Source organism: Penaeus chinensis, chromosome 23 (genome assembly GCF_019202785.1).
Source record: "Penaeus chinensis breed Huanghai No. 1 chromosome 23, ASM1920278v2, whole genome shotgun sequence".
Classification (NCBI taxonomy): Eukaryota; Metazoa; Arthropoda; class Malacostraca; order Decapoda; family Penaeidae; genus Penaeus; species Penaeus chinensis.
This window is the reverse complement of record NC_061841.1, coordinates 19,902,926-19,919,697: the sequence shown is the minus strand read 5'-3', so window position 1 is coordinate 19,919,697 and position 16,772 is coordinate 19,902,926. Positions and strand designations below refer to the sequence as shown.

Sequence of the window (16,772 nt, the reverse complement as noted above, 5' to 3'; positions counted from 1 at the left end):
ATTCGCTTACGCTCTTGATTCTCAGCTCAGACTTTTGGTTTCAGGAATAGGCAGAGGCGTTGAGATTATTGTGTGTATGGTATAAGGATTACTAAGTCTGTTCCCGTATTTGTCTTATGTCTAATTCTAAACAGACGAATTATAATGGTTTATTGTCTGCGATGGTGGGGTTACGGCGAGTTTTCCAATATATTTCGTTAGGTTGTAACTCGATATCGGTCAAAAGTGGGACCAATGTATCAGAGTTTGGGAGAAATGAGGATATAATGGAAGGTCTTGCGGACATGATTAGATGAGATTTGGAAAAAAAAAAAATCGATACTAATAAAAGAAGGGAATTATTTGCCTATTTAGGGATATCAAAAGGGAAAGTGATATGTTTTAATAAATTACCTTCCCTAGTAAAAATATGTAGCTATTAATACATCTTTCTATATCTCATTTTGATTTATCTTTAAAGGTGCGATGAAAAAAGACGACTGCTTTTAATGGCCATCTAAACAGATCACGCCACTGTAAAGCAGTTTCACACACCCACTGTCAGGCGTGCAGATATTCCCTTTTACAAATGGAACAACGTCTTCTCAACCATTTCATCTATACTACGTCCAGAGAACTTTGAAGGGGAAACTGAAGGAAAGACTAACCTTCCCACGCCCTACGTCGTGCACAGTGATGGCCGGCAAGTACAGTTCCTGCAGTGACACGCCGTCCTGCAGCCACACGATGGCGGGCGGAGGGTCGCCGTCCACTTCGCAGTCGAGGACCACGTCATCGCCCTCCACGGCGGACCGGAACGTGTCTTTGTCTTGTATAATTACTGGTGGTGCTGTGAATAAAAGACAAAATAAAAGGAAGCATATTATTATATATTATCAATTTGCGGATCTTACTTCACCTCAGTTTTTAATGTTATGATATCTACAGGCAAATGCAAATAAGCCGTGATCATTCTTCGATGCAAAAAAAAATGCAAAGCCATTTGTAAAAAGCCTTCCTTCCTCTTCATACAGCCACAGAACACCTCTATTTTTCCCCGCAAATCACCGCGTTTTTGCCCCGCCCTGCTACGCACCTAACACATTGACTTGGTAGGAGGCCGTGTCGCGTCCGCCCTCATTCTCGGCCACGCACATGTAAGTCCCGGTGTCCTGCATGACAGGCCTCGGACACCAAGAGGCGCCGCCCGCCGTCGCCGAGCGCCACCCGCCCGCCCAGGCCGTGGAAGCCGAGCAGACCGTCCAGCGGGGCGGAGTTCTGTCAGATAGACCTGCTTTAGAGGGGCATTAGGGCACGCAGACGCTACCCGTTTAGACACAGATTTTAAACTTTGGAAAACAAGGGCATAGATTGCAACACTTTTACACGTTGACTGCGAAATGAGGAACAAATTATAAAGCTGGCATTCACCGGAGCTAACCCCTGCTTACGTTACCTTCGTCCATGTGATGCGTGGCTGCGGCGTGCCTTCTACAGGACAGAAGAGGGAGAAGGGCATGTCGACCAGGACCTCCTGCATCGGCGGAGAGCCATCCTCGTCGTCCGGTATCGTGGCCGGAACTAGTGACGAAATTTCCTTGGTTATTAAAAAGTCGAACATTGGCTATTCATATTAAGAGTCGAATATTGGCTTTTGATATTAAGAGTCGAATGTTTTCTATTCATATTCCAAATGTCGGATATTGACTACTCATATTAATAAAATATATCAACAGTCAGACCCACAAAACACCTATTCAAATCTTCCGAAAATAGCATCGCTTTCCGCACATCCACGTCCGAAGAATCCAAACCTACCGATGACCCTGATGTCGAACTGCTTCTCCGCCGTCCCCGCGCGGTTGGTGGCCAGGCAGGCGTAGTCCCCCGCGTCCCCCGCCTGCACGCTCGTCAGGAGGAGTTCGTAGGGGCCCGTGAAGTGGACTCGGGGCCCTGGTTTGAGGGTCCGCCCATCCCTAAGCCAGGTGATGGAGGGCGGCGGGGACCCCTCGACGCCGCAGTACAGGATGGCCTCCCGACCCGACACCACCTGCACGTCGGTTACCACGTCGCTTCCGCCCGCGTCGCGGATCGTGGGCGGCGCTATGGGGGAGAGGACTTGTCATGCTTGGTACTCTCCGTCTATTTGTCTACCTATTTCAGTATGTTTATCTCTTTTTGTCTCTGTCTCTCTCACCCTCATCCTCACTCTCACACTCGCACTCAAATATAAACTCACACATACTCACACTCACAGTAACACTCGCACTCGTACTTGTTCTCGTACTCATACTCGTACTCTTACTCGTACGCACACGCATTCAGATACACTTTCACTCCCACTCTCACTCCCGCTCCACTCTAACACACCCACTTTCTTCAAACTCGAATACACACAAGCCACAAGAACCCCTCAACAAGCCAAGACCGAACACCTCATTCTCATCCTGTCACCCTTTATCAGTCTCCCTTACTCATGACGGAGACGTTGAAGGTGCGGGTAGCGGTGCCGACGAAGTTCGTGGCGGTGCATTCGTACAAACCCGAGGACTCTGGCGTAACCTCGTGTATGGTGAGCATCTGTCCTTCTTCCTGTGTGGAATATTTCCCTCCCTGTCTGTGGCGCCGGAGACAGAATGCAGGAAAAACGTTTAATGTCATTTCGTAAACGTTTCTTATGTGAAAGGAAAGGAATTTTGGAGGATATGGATTTCGGTATTTTAATAGTGGCACTTTCTAATCCATGTTATTGGAGTTATAGCAATTGAGGAGTTTGGTATCTATAGTGGTTTTGGTGAAAATGAACAAATATTTCCTCCATAGTTATCCATGAGATAATATTTACACATCATCCACGATATTAATAATATCATTATCACAACAATAATAATCATGACATATATTAATTATCGCCAGTTACTAATATTAATCTTGCTACCATTATCCTTATCATCATCATTATCAAACCTATCGTAACTAGCATTTCTATAATTAATCATTTTTTATTACTGTAATTATTTTAATCAATACTATCAGTGCTATCATTTCAACAATACTAATCCCTGTCGCCACTATCAGAGAGAGAACTAACAGAGGAGAAATGAGCTGACGGTCCTTCGTCCAGACGATCTCGGGCGCGGGTGATCCGTCCGCTCTGCACCACAGCTTAGCGTCCCTTCCCTTCACAGTTTCTATGCCCGTCAGCTCGTCCGCGCCCCCGTCCTCCATCGTGGGTGGTTCTGAGAGAAACGAAGAATTCATTTTCAATCTTATATCCTCTGAAAATACGTAGTAATCGTGTTATGGAGATATGGCAAACTAAGACTGATTGAATTTTTTTTTTTTTTTTTTTTTTTTTTGTTCAATGTACTTTCGAGAAATCGTCGTTCGTTCGTTAAATGGTACAAAAAAGAAATGCAAAACTAACCGGCCTAATATGCAATCTACAATTTGCACTTCATATAAAATAGTGGTAGAATATAAACATCCATTCCACTCAAGTACACAAATCAGTAAATAAACCCACCTGAGTAAATACATACTATCTAAACAGTGTTATAAACCTCACATCATATTCCATTTCGTAACGCAGAATTGCCACAGAGAACATACATAAAAATCAGTATCAGATAATACAAATCAACTACACTGAGTGACGAGAACAACGCAAGGATAACACTGACTGAGGACGGTGACGCTGAAGTTCCTGTGTGTGGTGCCAGCGGTATTAACGGCCGTGCACATGTAGTGTCCTGCATGCCCGACCTTGGCGTGTTGCACGTGTACTCGGCGACCTCCAGGCGACACGTGAGCGTACAGAGGCTCCCCGTCACGTTTCCACGATACCTGTGTGGGAATGGAGGTTTGTTCATTATGGGAGGAAATTAATTAATAATGTAATTGTCTTTTACTGAGGTGTTAATTTGCAATAAAGTTGGCATCCTTAGTAAGATATCTCTAAATACACAGACTTTGATGTCGAGGACTGTATGACTTATTGAATTATTAATTATAAATAATTAAAGATACAAATTTCTCCCAAATTGTATCTATTATTAAGCCTACATTTAACCTCACTCAAATCACGCAAGCTATAAAAAAAATATAAAAAACCCTGAACCATAAATTAACTCGTATTTACCTCAACCTTATCAACATCCCTCTACCACATCAATACGAGTACATCCTCTCACCTGCGGCTCAGGGTCACCGCTGACGTCACAGTCGAGGTCAAGTTCTTCCCCGGCATGCAAGGTCACGTCGGGGTTGTGGAAGAACTCGGTGAACTGTGGCGCCACGAGGACCTCCAGCGGGAAGAGCAGCTCCGTCACCCCAGCGTCGTTCTTGGCCACGCAGCGGTACACGCCTGAGGGCATTGGGGCGAGGATTAAGGGACACCTCAGGGGCAGTTAGGGAATACGCAAGGTGGCAATCGAGGAAAATATATGGAATCGTTAAGGGAGACATCTTAGCCAACCGAGATACATCTGCACTCTCATAACAAAGTAATGCATAATAATTGAATAATAGTATTAATAATTGAGTGTTCCACTAAAACTAAGACTGTAATTAACCATAAATTTCCATCTACATGTATCATTTTCTCGCTGGAATCACAAGAGTCTGTATTCCTACTTATTGATTGTTGTATTGTAGGATTAATCAACATAAACTTACGTGGAGAATGCGTCTAAATTGCCCAAAAGATATCTCTGAGGGAGCATCCAATCCCTTCATGCCCACTGGCTTATAATCCGAATAATTCAATAAAGTAAGAAAACAGAAGGAAAACAGATTTGAAAATCCATACTTTCGTCGTGAAGTCGCCTCGAGGATGTAGGCTTATGCCCTTAATAATCAAAGTACGTTAAGACCTTACTAATAACAGTAATATAAAGGAAGAAAAAGTAGAAAGACAGCCTTTTAAAAATTCATACCTTTGTCGTCCACAGTTGCCTCGAGGATGTAGAGCGTCTGGCCATTGTTCTCGACGACGATGTGGGTCATGTCGGCGCGGTCCTTCGTCGAGAAGATGGACACGCCGTCCTGAGGGAGAAAGATCGGCTTATGACAGGGTATCGAATGGCTTGTAAAGGGGTTTGCTAGTTGGTGGGAGATCGGCTTATGGCAATATGTCGAGTGGCCTGTAAAAGGGTCTTCTAGTTGGTGGAAGATCGGCCTTTGGCAATGTCGAAAGGCCAGCAGCTCATCGGTTTTGTTAGTTGGAGGGAGAACAATCGGCTTCTGGCAACGGTAAGCCTGTAATTTAGTTTTTTTTTTGGTAAGTTGGGATAAGATTGGCTTATGCCAGTGTGTCGAGTAGCCAACAAAGTAAGGGTTTTGTTAGTTAGTGGAAGAAAGGTTCATGATAGTGTGTTTCGGGAGTGATCTAAGAAAACGATCGGCTAATATCGAGTGCCCAGAAACCCAAAGTCTTTTTGTGCTAACTGAAGGGAGAAAGATCGGCTTATGACAGTCTGGATGGTGGCCTGCAATCTAAGGGCTTTTTATTATGATAACTGATGGTGGTACTATTTGACAATCAAGGTGATGTGATAATAATGATAGAAACATTGCTACTAATGATAACAATAATCAATATTGGAATAAGAATACAATTTAAATGATGATAATAAGAATTATAATGTCGATAATAATGACAATTATCATTGTTATTATTATTATTATAATTATTATTATTATATTAATAACTGCCATAATAATCATATAAATAATAACAATAATAAGTATTATGATAATCATATCAGTAATAATGATAATGACAATAATAGCAATAATAATGACAATGACAATAATAGCAATAATAATGATAATAACAAAGTTTCAAAAATGAACACCAATTTATTTAAACCTAATCCCATTCATAACGACGTAAGTCCGCGACTTGCCTTGAGCCACGTGATGGTCGGGATGGGTACTGCGTCCACCGGGCAGTTGATAACGACGTCTTCACCTTCCACTACAACAGGGGCGCTTGGACGGTGCCGCTGGGTCACTCTGGGCGGGACTGGGGGCGTGAGGGTATCAGAAATTAATGTTTTGTTGTTGTTGTTGTTGTTCATTCGTTTTATTTTTTTGTTTTGTTTTTGTTTTTTTGAGAAGATGAAGAAAGTGAGTTGTGATGTGTGGCTTGTATTTATTTAGTTATCAATCTCCAGTCTAGAGTTGTAAAGCAGAACGTAATGATATTTCGTTCCCCCGTAATGTACAGTAATATTTTTAAAACGTTATTTACTCCTCCTAAACCCTATACTTATTACTTCTAATTACTTACTACTTATACTTCTTACACATAGCTACTTGTTATTTTTACTTAATATTTATACTTATTACTTAAACTTGATAACTTACTATACTTCTACACAAAGACCTATGTCTCCTTAACACTTACTGAGGACCTTCACGTCGTAATCAATGTGTGCTTGACCGAGAAAGTTGGTGAGCGTGCATCTGTAGCTGCCTGAGTGCTTGGGTTCTGCTCGAGAGACTTCCACGGTCCCGCTGTCCAGGATATCCAATCCTGCGCCAAAGACAAGGTGTGAGAATTTCATTTGACTTGAAATGGGAGGGAGAGCGGAGTTTTCATTCTTGATATTTTAGTTTTAAAGGGTTTATGAGTCGCTTAACGCGGTGAAAAATGGGGTGTTTGAATACAGAGGTATCTAAATATTTTGTTAATTGCTGGTTTACATAAATACTTAAGAAGCAGAGTTAGGTAAATGCATAGCAAGTTAAAGACAAATAATTCAATAGTTTTGCTTAAGATCAGTTACTTGACTGCATAGATAGTTCAATATAGAGCTGATTAAAGGTCGAAAGAGTTAGGTAGATACAGTTGGTCAAGTATCAAGTTCATATAATAAATGTAATCAATGCAATAGTTAAATGCAGAATTTGTAAAAAGAAAAAAATAATTAAAAATATAATTAGTTTAATACAGAGTAGTGAACTTAATTAGTTACATATAGTGTAGTTGAATACAAAATGAGTCAAATACGGAATTGGTTAAATACAGAATTAGTGAAATACAGAGTAGTTAAAACAGTCTTGGTTGGTAGAAAAACCCACAATACAGTATTAGACACATACTTAAATACAGAGTTACTTAATCACAAACTCCCTTAAAACACCGCTCATTTCAACACCGAACCACCGTACCTTCTTCGGGCAGGAGTCGAACGCCATCCTTGGTCCAATCGCGCGTCGGAGTAGGATTGGCCAACGCAGGACACGGCAAAGACAGGCGACCTCCTTCCACCACGCTCCTTTCGGGCCACGTCTCCTCCACCGTCTCCACTTGAGGGGGATCTGTGTGGATTTTTATTCCTCTTCTGTCAAATCTCATGGTAGGATTTGGGATGACGAGATAATGAAGCATGAATAACATGAAGGATTCTGGATAACGAATCCTGAATGATTTGAATGATTCGGGATTACGAGGAAACGAGTCATGATATAAAGGATTCGGGAATACGAGATAACGAGTCCTAAGACATTATAAGGATTCGTGACTAAGAGATAATGAATCCTGAATAATTAGAAGTATTCGGGATTAAACGAGATTACGAATCGTGAATGATTTAATGGATTTTGGATGACTTCAAAATGAAGGATCATGAATAAATAAATAAATTTGGGATTATGAGAAAAGAAATCGCGATTGATTTAAAGGCTTCAGGATGACAAGATAATGAATCATAAATAATAAAAAGGATTCGAAACTGCGAGATAACGAACCTGAACCACTTGAATGATCTGAAATCACGAGATAATGGTTCCTGAATTATTTAAAGGATTCGGAATTAGGAAATAACGAATCGTGGATAATTACTAGGATTCCTCCCTTCTAAGACTGTCAGGAAAAACCTACAAAACACAAAAATAGACTAATTCTCAAAAAAATTGACGCAGTTACAGCTTCATATGATTTCTAACATAACATAACACTATCACTCACAATTAACTGTTATGGCGAAAGTCTTATGGGCATTTCCGGCCTGGTTGATGGCACTGCAGGTGTAGTTCCCCGCGAGATCAGGTGTGACGGCACTCATTAGCAGGTAACCGGGGGAAGGCCTGGGGATATGACCACACAGGTTAATGGCGCTGTAGTTATGTAGAACTTATTGACAGAGATAAAGTGATAGATGGTTGTATGGCTGCAAGGAAGGAAGGAATGCCAGACGGATAGATAGAAAAATAGATATATAGATAGATAGAGATATAGTGTGTATAAATATACATGTATATATACATATATAAAGAGAAAGGGACAGTGACAGTGGCAGACAGATAGACTGACAGATAAACAGATACACATAAATTCATACGGAGATAGCTAGATAGACTGACTGATTAACTGATGGACATTCGTGTGACTAATCTCTTTCACAATACAACCCCAAGTTTTTTCAACGTACACCAGCCTCTCATCCGTAGCCAGCGCGAACCCATTTCGTCTCCAAGACACTTCGGGTTCTGGATGACCTCTGACCTCGCATGGCAGTTTGAGATCTTGACCTGCTGACACCGCCAGGGTCTCGTCGCCGGGCGGGGAGATCTCAGGGGGTTCTGAGGGGAAATAGGAGGTCAGGTTGATTGAAAGATGTATTTTTTTATCTATCTGATTTATTTATGTTTATGTTTGTGTTTTTACTCATTTTCATGTATATTCTTTATCAATATGTCATTTACATTCTTTATCAATTTGTCATTTATATTCTTTATCAATGTGTCATTTATATTCTTTATCAATTTGTCATTTATATATCTTATTTATTAGTTATTTTATATTTGTTTTTATTTCAATTTTGTTTTTAATCTTTCATAGACATACTTTTATCTGTCAATACAATTTTACTTGATTCAGAATCTATAAGATGAATATTACCCAGAATTATTTGCATAACTAGCTTACACTTTACTGAGAATTTCCACTACAAACCTTTTTTTATATTTAGAATCACCATTAAAAGTCATTTAGTACCTTGAATCTACACGAAAAAACAACAAACAAAATTTTCACCTAGTATCTAAATACCAAAAAAAAAAAAATAAAAAATAAACCAAGAATTAACACAAAAAACATTTTCCTTATAACAAACACGCAAAAAACGACCCACTACTTAGAAAGCAAACAACACAATAAGCTCCTGCATATAACCTACAGCTCATAACTTACTACTAATGAGGACAGCGACGGTTTTGTATGCTGAGCCTGCAGCGTTCGTCACCATGCATTCGTACTGTCCTTCGCTCTGCATTGTTGCTACCATCCTGCATGACGTTTTAGTGCATTAGTGATAGTATATTGACTGATATGATATGGGAATCGTAATGCATTAATGATGGTATCAGGGACTAATATCTGCATGATGTTTTGGTATGGAGTTTGTATATCATGAGTGATGATATAAACTATTGTTATTATCTGCATGAGTGATACTGTATAGAATTAGTGACGGCATCATTGGCAAATATGTACATGCCGTTTTGGTGCGGGAACTATGATATTAGTAACGGTTTACCTGTATGACGCTTTGGTATGATAATTGTATGGGTTTATCGATAGTATTATTGGTATCGTCATTGATAGTATCATCTGTACAATCGTTTGTTACTGGAAGTGTAATGACATTAATGACAGTATTGCTAACTGACATGTATGACATGTTGGTATGGCTATTGTACTATTTTAATCAAAACAACTCTAGAAATACAATTAAATCCGTCAACATGATACCTCCAAAATACTTGATATTTATACCATCGAATCATTTTCACTACCACACCGCACTGCCAAATACCAGCCAATACCCACGTCATACCAAATATATGCACCAGCACAACCTACCTCAGCGTACCATCGGGCATGGTCTGGTCCAGCAGGAGTGTTTGGTCCTGCCGTACCCACGTGATGGAGGGGAGAGGCGCCCCCGAAGCCACGCACTCGATCTCAAGCACTTCCCCCTCGCCCACTGTGTACGAGGTGGGTCCCTCTGCGATGGTGGGCGGGACTGGGAAGGATGGGGAGGGGGAGAGAATGTATGTAGAAATAACGGTGATAAGGCTGTGCGTGTGATACCAATATATCGTGGGATTTTTTTATATGTCAGGGAAAGGAGGGAGTGGGACGAATGAGGTATGTAGAAATTATACTGATAAGGGTACGTGTGTGATGTCAAGATATCGTAGGTTTTTTTTATGTGTGTGGATTAAAGAAACATATAGGTGTTTATGTATTGGAAGAGTCATGAGTCTGTGTTGATAGTGTTTACGCTCGTGATGCTAATGAGGTTGATTAAAAAAAAATGATGGTTGTTATAATTAGATGAAGATCATGATAAATGCCTGAGGATTTCCGTCTCTCTCTCTCTCTCTCTCTCTCTCTCTCTCTCTCTCTCTCTCTCTCTCTCTCTCTCTCTCTCTCTCTCTCTTTCTCTTTCTCTTTCTCTCTCTCTCTCTCTCTCTCTCTCTCTCTCTCTCTCTCTCTCTCTCTCTCTCTCTCTCTCTCTCTCTCTCTCTCTCTCTCTCTCTCTCTCTCTCTCTCTCTCTCTTACTCTTACTCTTACTCTTTCTCTTTCTCTTTCTCTTTCTCTTTCTCTTACTCTTACTCTCTCTCTCTCTCCCTCTCTCTGTCTCTGTCTCTGTCTCTGTCTCTCTCTCTGTCTCCCTCTCTCTGTCTCCCTCTCTCTCTCTCTCTTTCTCTCTCTGTCTCTGTCTCTGTCTCTGTCTCTGTCTCTGTCTCTGTCTCTGTCTCTGTCTCTTCTCTCTCTCTCTCTCTCTCTCTCTCTCTCTCTCTCTCTCTCTCTCTCTCTCTCTCTCTTCCCCCACCCTCTCTCTCTCTCTCTCTCTCTCTCTCTCTCTCTCTCTCTCTCTCTCTCTCTCTCTCTCTCTCTCTCTCTCTCTCTCTCTCTCTCTCCCTCTCTCTCTCTCTCTCTCTCTCGCTCTCTCTCTCTCTTACTCTCTCTCTCTCTCTCTCTCTCTCTCTCTCTCTCTCTCTCTCTCTCTCTCTCTCTCTCTCTCTCTCTCTCTCTCTCTCTCTCTCTCCCCCTCTCTCTCTCTCTCTCTCTCTCTCCCTCTCCCTCTCCCTCTCCCTCTCCCTCTCCCTCTCCCTCTCCCTCTCCCTCTCCCTCTCTCTCTCTCTCTCTCTCTCTCTCTCTCTCTCTCTCTCTCTCTCCCTCTCCCTCTCCCTCTCCCTCTCTCTCTCTCTCTCTCTCTCTCCCTCTCCCTCTCTGTCTCACCATGGACATCCAACACGACGGCGATCTTGGTGGCTCCCGCGGCGTTGACGGCGGTGCACACGTAGGTCCCCGCGTCGTCGGCCAGCAGCTGCCGGATCACGAGGATGCCGTCTTGAAGGACCCGCATTCTGTGGGAGAGAAGATGTATTGAATTTTTATAGATTGGCAAATTCGCTTCTTTGTTTTTAATAAAACTAAAAGAATCATTGTATAAAAATGAAATTAAAAAAAAAAAATCATAGAACCAAAAATGCAAGAAAAATGTATAAAATAAAGAATTACGTCTTAATCATAAATCTTATATATATATATATGTATATATATATATATTTAATCAAAAATTTAAAAAGTGTTTAAAAAATCGACAAAATATTTAATAAAGAATTCTGTCTTCATCATAAATCAAAAATAACATTTAAAAAAAATAAAAAAAAGAAAATAAAAATAAAAAAAACGACCTCGGGGACGTTCGAGAAATCACCAAAATATAGAATAATCATAAATCAAAATTTGACTTTGGTAAACACTTTAAATATCCTAAAATAAGATTTAAAAAAAAAATTAAAAAAATAAAAATTCAAAAAGAAAATCCTCAACTCGAATGCGTTCGTAAAATCAAAAAAACAAAACAATTTTGTCTTAATTACAAATAAACAAATAAACAAATAAATTTTAAAAAATCGACCTGAAACAAAAAAAAAAAAAATAAAAAAAAAAAATTAAAAATCTCACCTCGGGGACGTCCGTGAAACCGGCTGTCCGTTCTTGTGCCAGATGAAGGTGGGTCGAGGGTCAGCCTTGACGGGGCACTTGAGCTTGACCACGTCGCCCTCCAGCGCCGCCACGCTGTCCTCCACTCGCTTGGGCTTGGCTCGAGGCGGAACTGTTGTCGGAAATGTTGTATTGGTATATGTATCTCTTTTTCTTGCTCTTTCTCTTTTTCTGTCGCTCTCTCTCTTTACCTCTATATCTATCTCTATCTCTATCTCTATCTCTATCTCTATCTCTATCTCTATCTCTATCTCTATCCACATCAGCATCAACATGTCCACATTCGCATCCTTATATCCCCACCCACGTCCCTATAATCACACACATCTTTATATCTACATATATCCCCATCAGCATCCCTATATATCCCCCCTCCGCATCCAAATATCCACATCCTCCTATCCACACTCTTCAAGTTCGTACCCACATCGTTCAACCCTACCCAGTATTTTGAGATTGAGAGTCTGCGACGAATTCCCGGCCACGTTGGTTGCCACACACTGGTACTCTCCCTCGTGCTTAACAGTCACGGAGAAGATGCTCAGGGTTCCATCGCTCTTGACGACCATGCCTGGAAGTATGGCATTTGGCGGGGGTAAATTACGTACTTTTACGTACAATGATAATAATAATAAGCTTACAGAACAGATAAATGTATTCATTAAATTTATATCCCACTAACAGAAATGAAGCTTTAACTTTCAATTTAAAAAAGTAAGCTCGTGGAAAAAAAAATATACAAAAGTCATAAAAATTAAATTCAACTGCCGGACAAGTTTAAAATTAATGAAGGAAAACAGTTTTCTTTATAAACAGACTAAAAAATAAAATCTATCCTAAAATGAGAAACAAAGCGAAGGACGATTAATTATTATTTTTTTTTTTTTATATAATTTGTCAGCACTCCTTTATAACAAATTTAAAACAGGCCTAAAAAAAAACTAAATACAAAATAAATACCACCTCTCCCCCACATAAAAAAAATAATAACAACAACAAAATAACAACAACAACAACAAAAATAAACTCAAATAAACAAGAACAAAAAAAAACAGAATACAAAAGACCACCCCCCCCAAAAAAAAAATTAAACAAACAAACAAACAAAAAACAGGCCTTACCTTTGCCCGCCCTGACAGGCACGCCGTCATGAAGCCACACGAGGACGGGCGGCGGGTTGGCCATGATCACTGTGCATGGCAGCGTGACAGGGGCGTCCAGGGTAGCCTTCAGGTTAGGGTCCGGGGGCGCGGCGATCAGGGGGGCCACTGGGGGAGGGGATAGGAGGTGGGGTGAGGGGGTGGGGGTGGAGGAGTTGTAGATAAGGATATAGGTAGATATTTAGATATGAATGTAGATAGATATTTTGATATGAGTGTAGATAGATATTTAGATATGTGTAGATAGATATTTAGATATGTGTAGATAGATATTTAGATATGTGTAGATAGATATTTAGATATGTTTAGATAATTATTTTGATATGTGTAGATAGATATTTAGATATGAATGTAGATAGATAGTTAGATATGAGTGTAGATAGATATTTAGATATGTGTAGATAGATATTTAGATATGTGTAGATAGATATTTAGATATGTGTAGATAAATATTTAGATATGTGTAGATAGATATTTAGATATGTGTAGATAGATATTTAGATATGTTTAGATAAATATTTTGATATGTGTAGATAAATATTTAGATATGAATGTAGATAGATATTTAGATATGTGTAGATAGATATTTAGATATGTGTAGATAGACATTCAGATATATGTAGATAAATATGCAGATAAGTGTAGATAGATATTTAGATATGTTTAGATAAATATTTAGATATGTGTAGATAAATATTTAAATATGTGTAGATAAATATTTAGATATGTGTAGATAAATATTTAGATATGTGTAGATAGACATTTAGATATGTGTAGATAGATATTTAGATATGTGTAGATAAATATTTAGATATGTGTAGATAGATATTTAGATATGTGTAGATAGACATTTATATATGAGTGTAGATCGATAATTCGATATGAGTGTAGACAGAGAGTGAAAGATATGAGTGTTGATATATATTCAAATATGAGTGTAGATTGATATTTAGAAATCATTATAGATAGATAGTTTCTTGAGTTGAATGTTTTATAAAAGTTTATGCCTTGGAATCGATGATAAGATAAAGGTAAAAAGGGTGGTAATAATAATAGTGATGACTTAGCTAATGATAATAATGATAACATGGATCATTATTATTATCATTATTATTATTATCATCATAACAATAATAATAATAACCATAACAGTAACCAAAACAATAACAAAAACAATAACAATAACAATAACAATAACAAGGACAATAATTATAATAATGATAATAATAATAACAATAATAATAATAATAATAATAATAATAATAATAATAACTATAATGATGTTTACAATGATAATAATGATAATGATAAAATAATAATAATAATGATAATAATATAAATAATGATAATAATAATAATGATGATGATAATAATGATAATAATAATAGTAATAATAATAATAATAATGATAATGATAACAATAATAATGATATTAATAATAATAGTAATAATAATTAGAATACAAATTGCAATAAAAATAGATACACATACATATATAGATAGATAGATTGATAGATACATAAATACATATATATATAGATTGATAGATAGATAGAGAGAGAGAGAGAGACATTGAGAGACAGAGAGAGAAGGAGAGAGAGATTTATTGAGAGATAGACAGACAGATAGATAGATAGATATACAGATAAACAGAAAGATAGAAAAAATAAACAATGAGAAAACCCTCATCTGCACACAAAACTCACAGAGGCCAGACACCGAAATCGAGGCCCGCAGAGTGACGGAATCGTACAAGTTCTGAAGCGTGCAGAGGTACGTGCCTTCGTCCTCCACTTTCATCCCTGGAAATAAAGTCTTATAAACACCAAACATTATCAGAAATCATTGGTGGAAATATTTTGTGATTATACTAAGGCTGTCTTGCTTTAAAGAAATATTTTGTTTTTTTTGGGGTGGTATTTTATTCTTACCTTTAAAAATATATTCATGTGTGGTTACTGGAAACGCAGTCGTTATGGAAATACCAATTTAATCAGAGACCATTGATGAGAATTCTTTGTGGTTATGAAAACTGTGTTACTTTTATTTAATATTTTGTCATGTCTGTATTTTGTTTTTGTAGTTTTTTTCCTTGTATTAGAAAAGTGTTTATGGTTACTTGTGGTTCTGGAAGCGCGATGGTCTTATAAATAATTTTCAGAAATCAGTGATGAAAATCCTGTATGATTTGATTATGTCTGTCTTACTTTCATTTAATATTTTATCGTGTTTTTTTTTTTTTTTTTTGGTCGTTTTTTTTATTACGTGTGGTTATTTTGCATTCGATAACCGTGCGTATTTTTTAGCTCTGTCTGAGAAATAGCTTTTTCGATTCCTAAGATATCCCCAATTTCTGTTTTATCCTCATGCCGTCTGTGATTTTTTAAGCGGATATTCTCGATCTCCGTAATGCTATTTATTGCTATAATGTATTTCTTCCTTAACCATCAGCTTTTCAGTCTAATACATGCTCTATTTCCAACTCCATTTTTTTGCAATTTATTTTTTTTTTCTTCTTCGTTGACGCCACTTTTTTCGACCTCACTTCCAGGTTTACCCTTCTGTAATATATATTTATTTTTTAATGACAGTATTTTCGATTCCTCAAGTGCGCCATTTCTTTCTCTTGTGTTCCGCAGTCAATGAATATTTAACGATTACAACATCGATCTCTCAAATACCCCATTTCCAGCTCTAGTATTTATACAATCTATCATTCTTTTTTAACGCCAGCATTTTCGACACCTCAAACTTCTCATTTCTGTTCTTCACCATTCTGGCTTCTCTATCACAACCTTAAATATTTCCAATGTATCCATCCTCCTACATTCAACAATTAAATCAACAGGCAAAAACCCAAGAGAAGTCGACCTTTCGTAGGAATCTCGCACTCATGAAACCACTCACAGTGACCTCGTCTGACCTTGCACTCTGAGGTTGCCCGTCGCGGTCGTGGGTGATGTGAGGAGGAAGGGGGGCGCCGTCCTCTCGCCTCCAGGTGATGCTGGGCTCTGGCACGCCCACGCCATAGCACGAGAGGCCGCCTGTGCTGCCGATCTCCACGACGGTGTCTGCAAGAAGGCGGGTTGGGGTCCTAGGTTTAAGCTTGTGATATTTATCAAAACTGAAAAAAATACTTCTAAGTAGGTTGGTTAATACTAAATCAATACAGATAGATACACGGAATGATGGACTGACTAAACGATACGTAGACATATTTTTATGAAGATTTTAAAAAAACATAGATATTCTTGTGTAGATCATACAGAAATAGAAAAATATATTTACTTATGTAGATCATAAAGAACCAGACAGATAAACCTTCTAATGTAACTCATCGAGAAAATAACTAAATCCTCTCCAAACCCAGTTTTACCGCAAATGATACGAATGCGACGCTAGAACCATGATTTCAGCGTTGATTGGAGTTAGTCATCAATAATTTCCTGTATATCACGTTGTAAGAATTTACACAAAAATATAATACCAACAACATAATTGCAAAATTTAACAGGAGTGCAGACGTTCCTATGCTTATTGAATAAGATGCAGACTTCTTAGTCCGAAGTCAAGGCTCCATTATCGCATTCGCATGATT

General features: G+C 38.6%; 1 protein-coding gene across 1 annotated transcript in view; it reads right to left on the bottom strand.

The window, feature by feature from the left end:
• Nucleotides 1-687: 687 nt before the first annotated feature.
• The window catches only part of LOC125037265 (hemicentin-1-like), a 16,950-nt gene continuing 865 nt past the window's right edge, over nt 688-16,772 (bottom strand). The window contains exons 3-24 of the mRNA XM_047630321.1: nt 16,098-16,245; nt 14,881-14,976; nt 13,136-13,282; nt 12,457-12,585; nt 11,976-12,126; nt 11,244-11,371; nt 9,854-10,016; nt 9,182-9,276; nt 8,421-8,571; nt 7,958-8,076; nt 7,159-7,308; nt 6,392-6,520; nt 5,889-6,007; nt 4,917-5,025; nt 4,173-4,345; nt 3,663-3,825; nt 3,071-3,218; nt 2,454-2,596; nt 1,798-2,082; nt 1,436-1,560; nt 1,076-1,257; nt 688-829 (exon numbers count right to left, since the gene is read on the bottom strand). Of these exons, the coding sequence (XP_047486277.1) occupies nt 1,117-1,257; nt 1,436-1,560; nt 1,798-2,082; nt 2,454-2,596; nt 3,071-3,218; nt 3,663-3,825; nt 4,173-4,345; nt 4,917-5,025; nt 5,889-6,007; nt 6,392-6,520; nt 7,159-7,308; nt 7,958-8,076; nt 8,421-8,571; nt 9,182-9,276; nt 9,854-10,016; nt 11,244-11,371; nt 11,976-12,126; nt 12,457-12,585; nt 13,136-13,282; nt 14,881-14,976; nt 16,098-16,245 (3,012 nt within the window). The 3' untranslated portion in view covers nt 688-829; nt 1,076-1,116. The remainder of the gene's footprint in view (nt 830-1,075; nt 1,258-1,435; nt 1,561-1,797; nt 2,083-2,453; nt 2,597-3,070; nt 3,219-3,662; nt 3,826-4,172; nt 4,346-4,916; nt 5,026-5,888; nt 6,008-6,391; nt 6,521-7,158; nt 7,309-7,957; nt 8,077-8,420; nt 8,572-9,181; nt 9,277-9,853; nt 10,017-11,243; nt 11,372-11,975; nt 12,127-12,456; nt 12,586-13,135; nt 13,283-14,880; nt 14,977-16,097; nt 16,246-16,772) is intronic.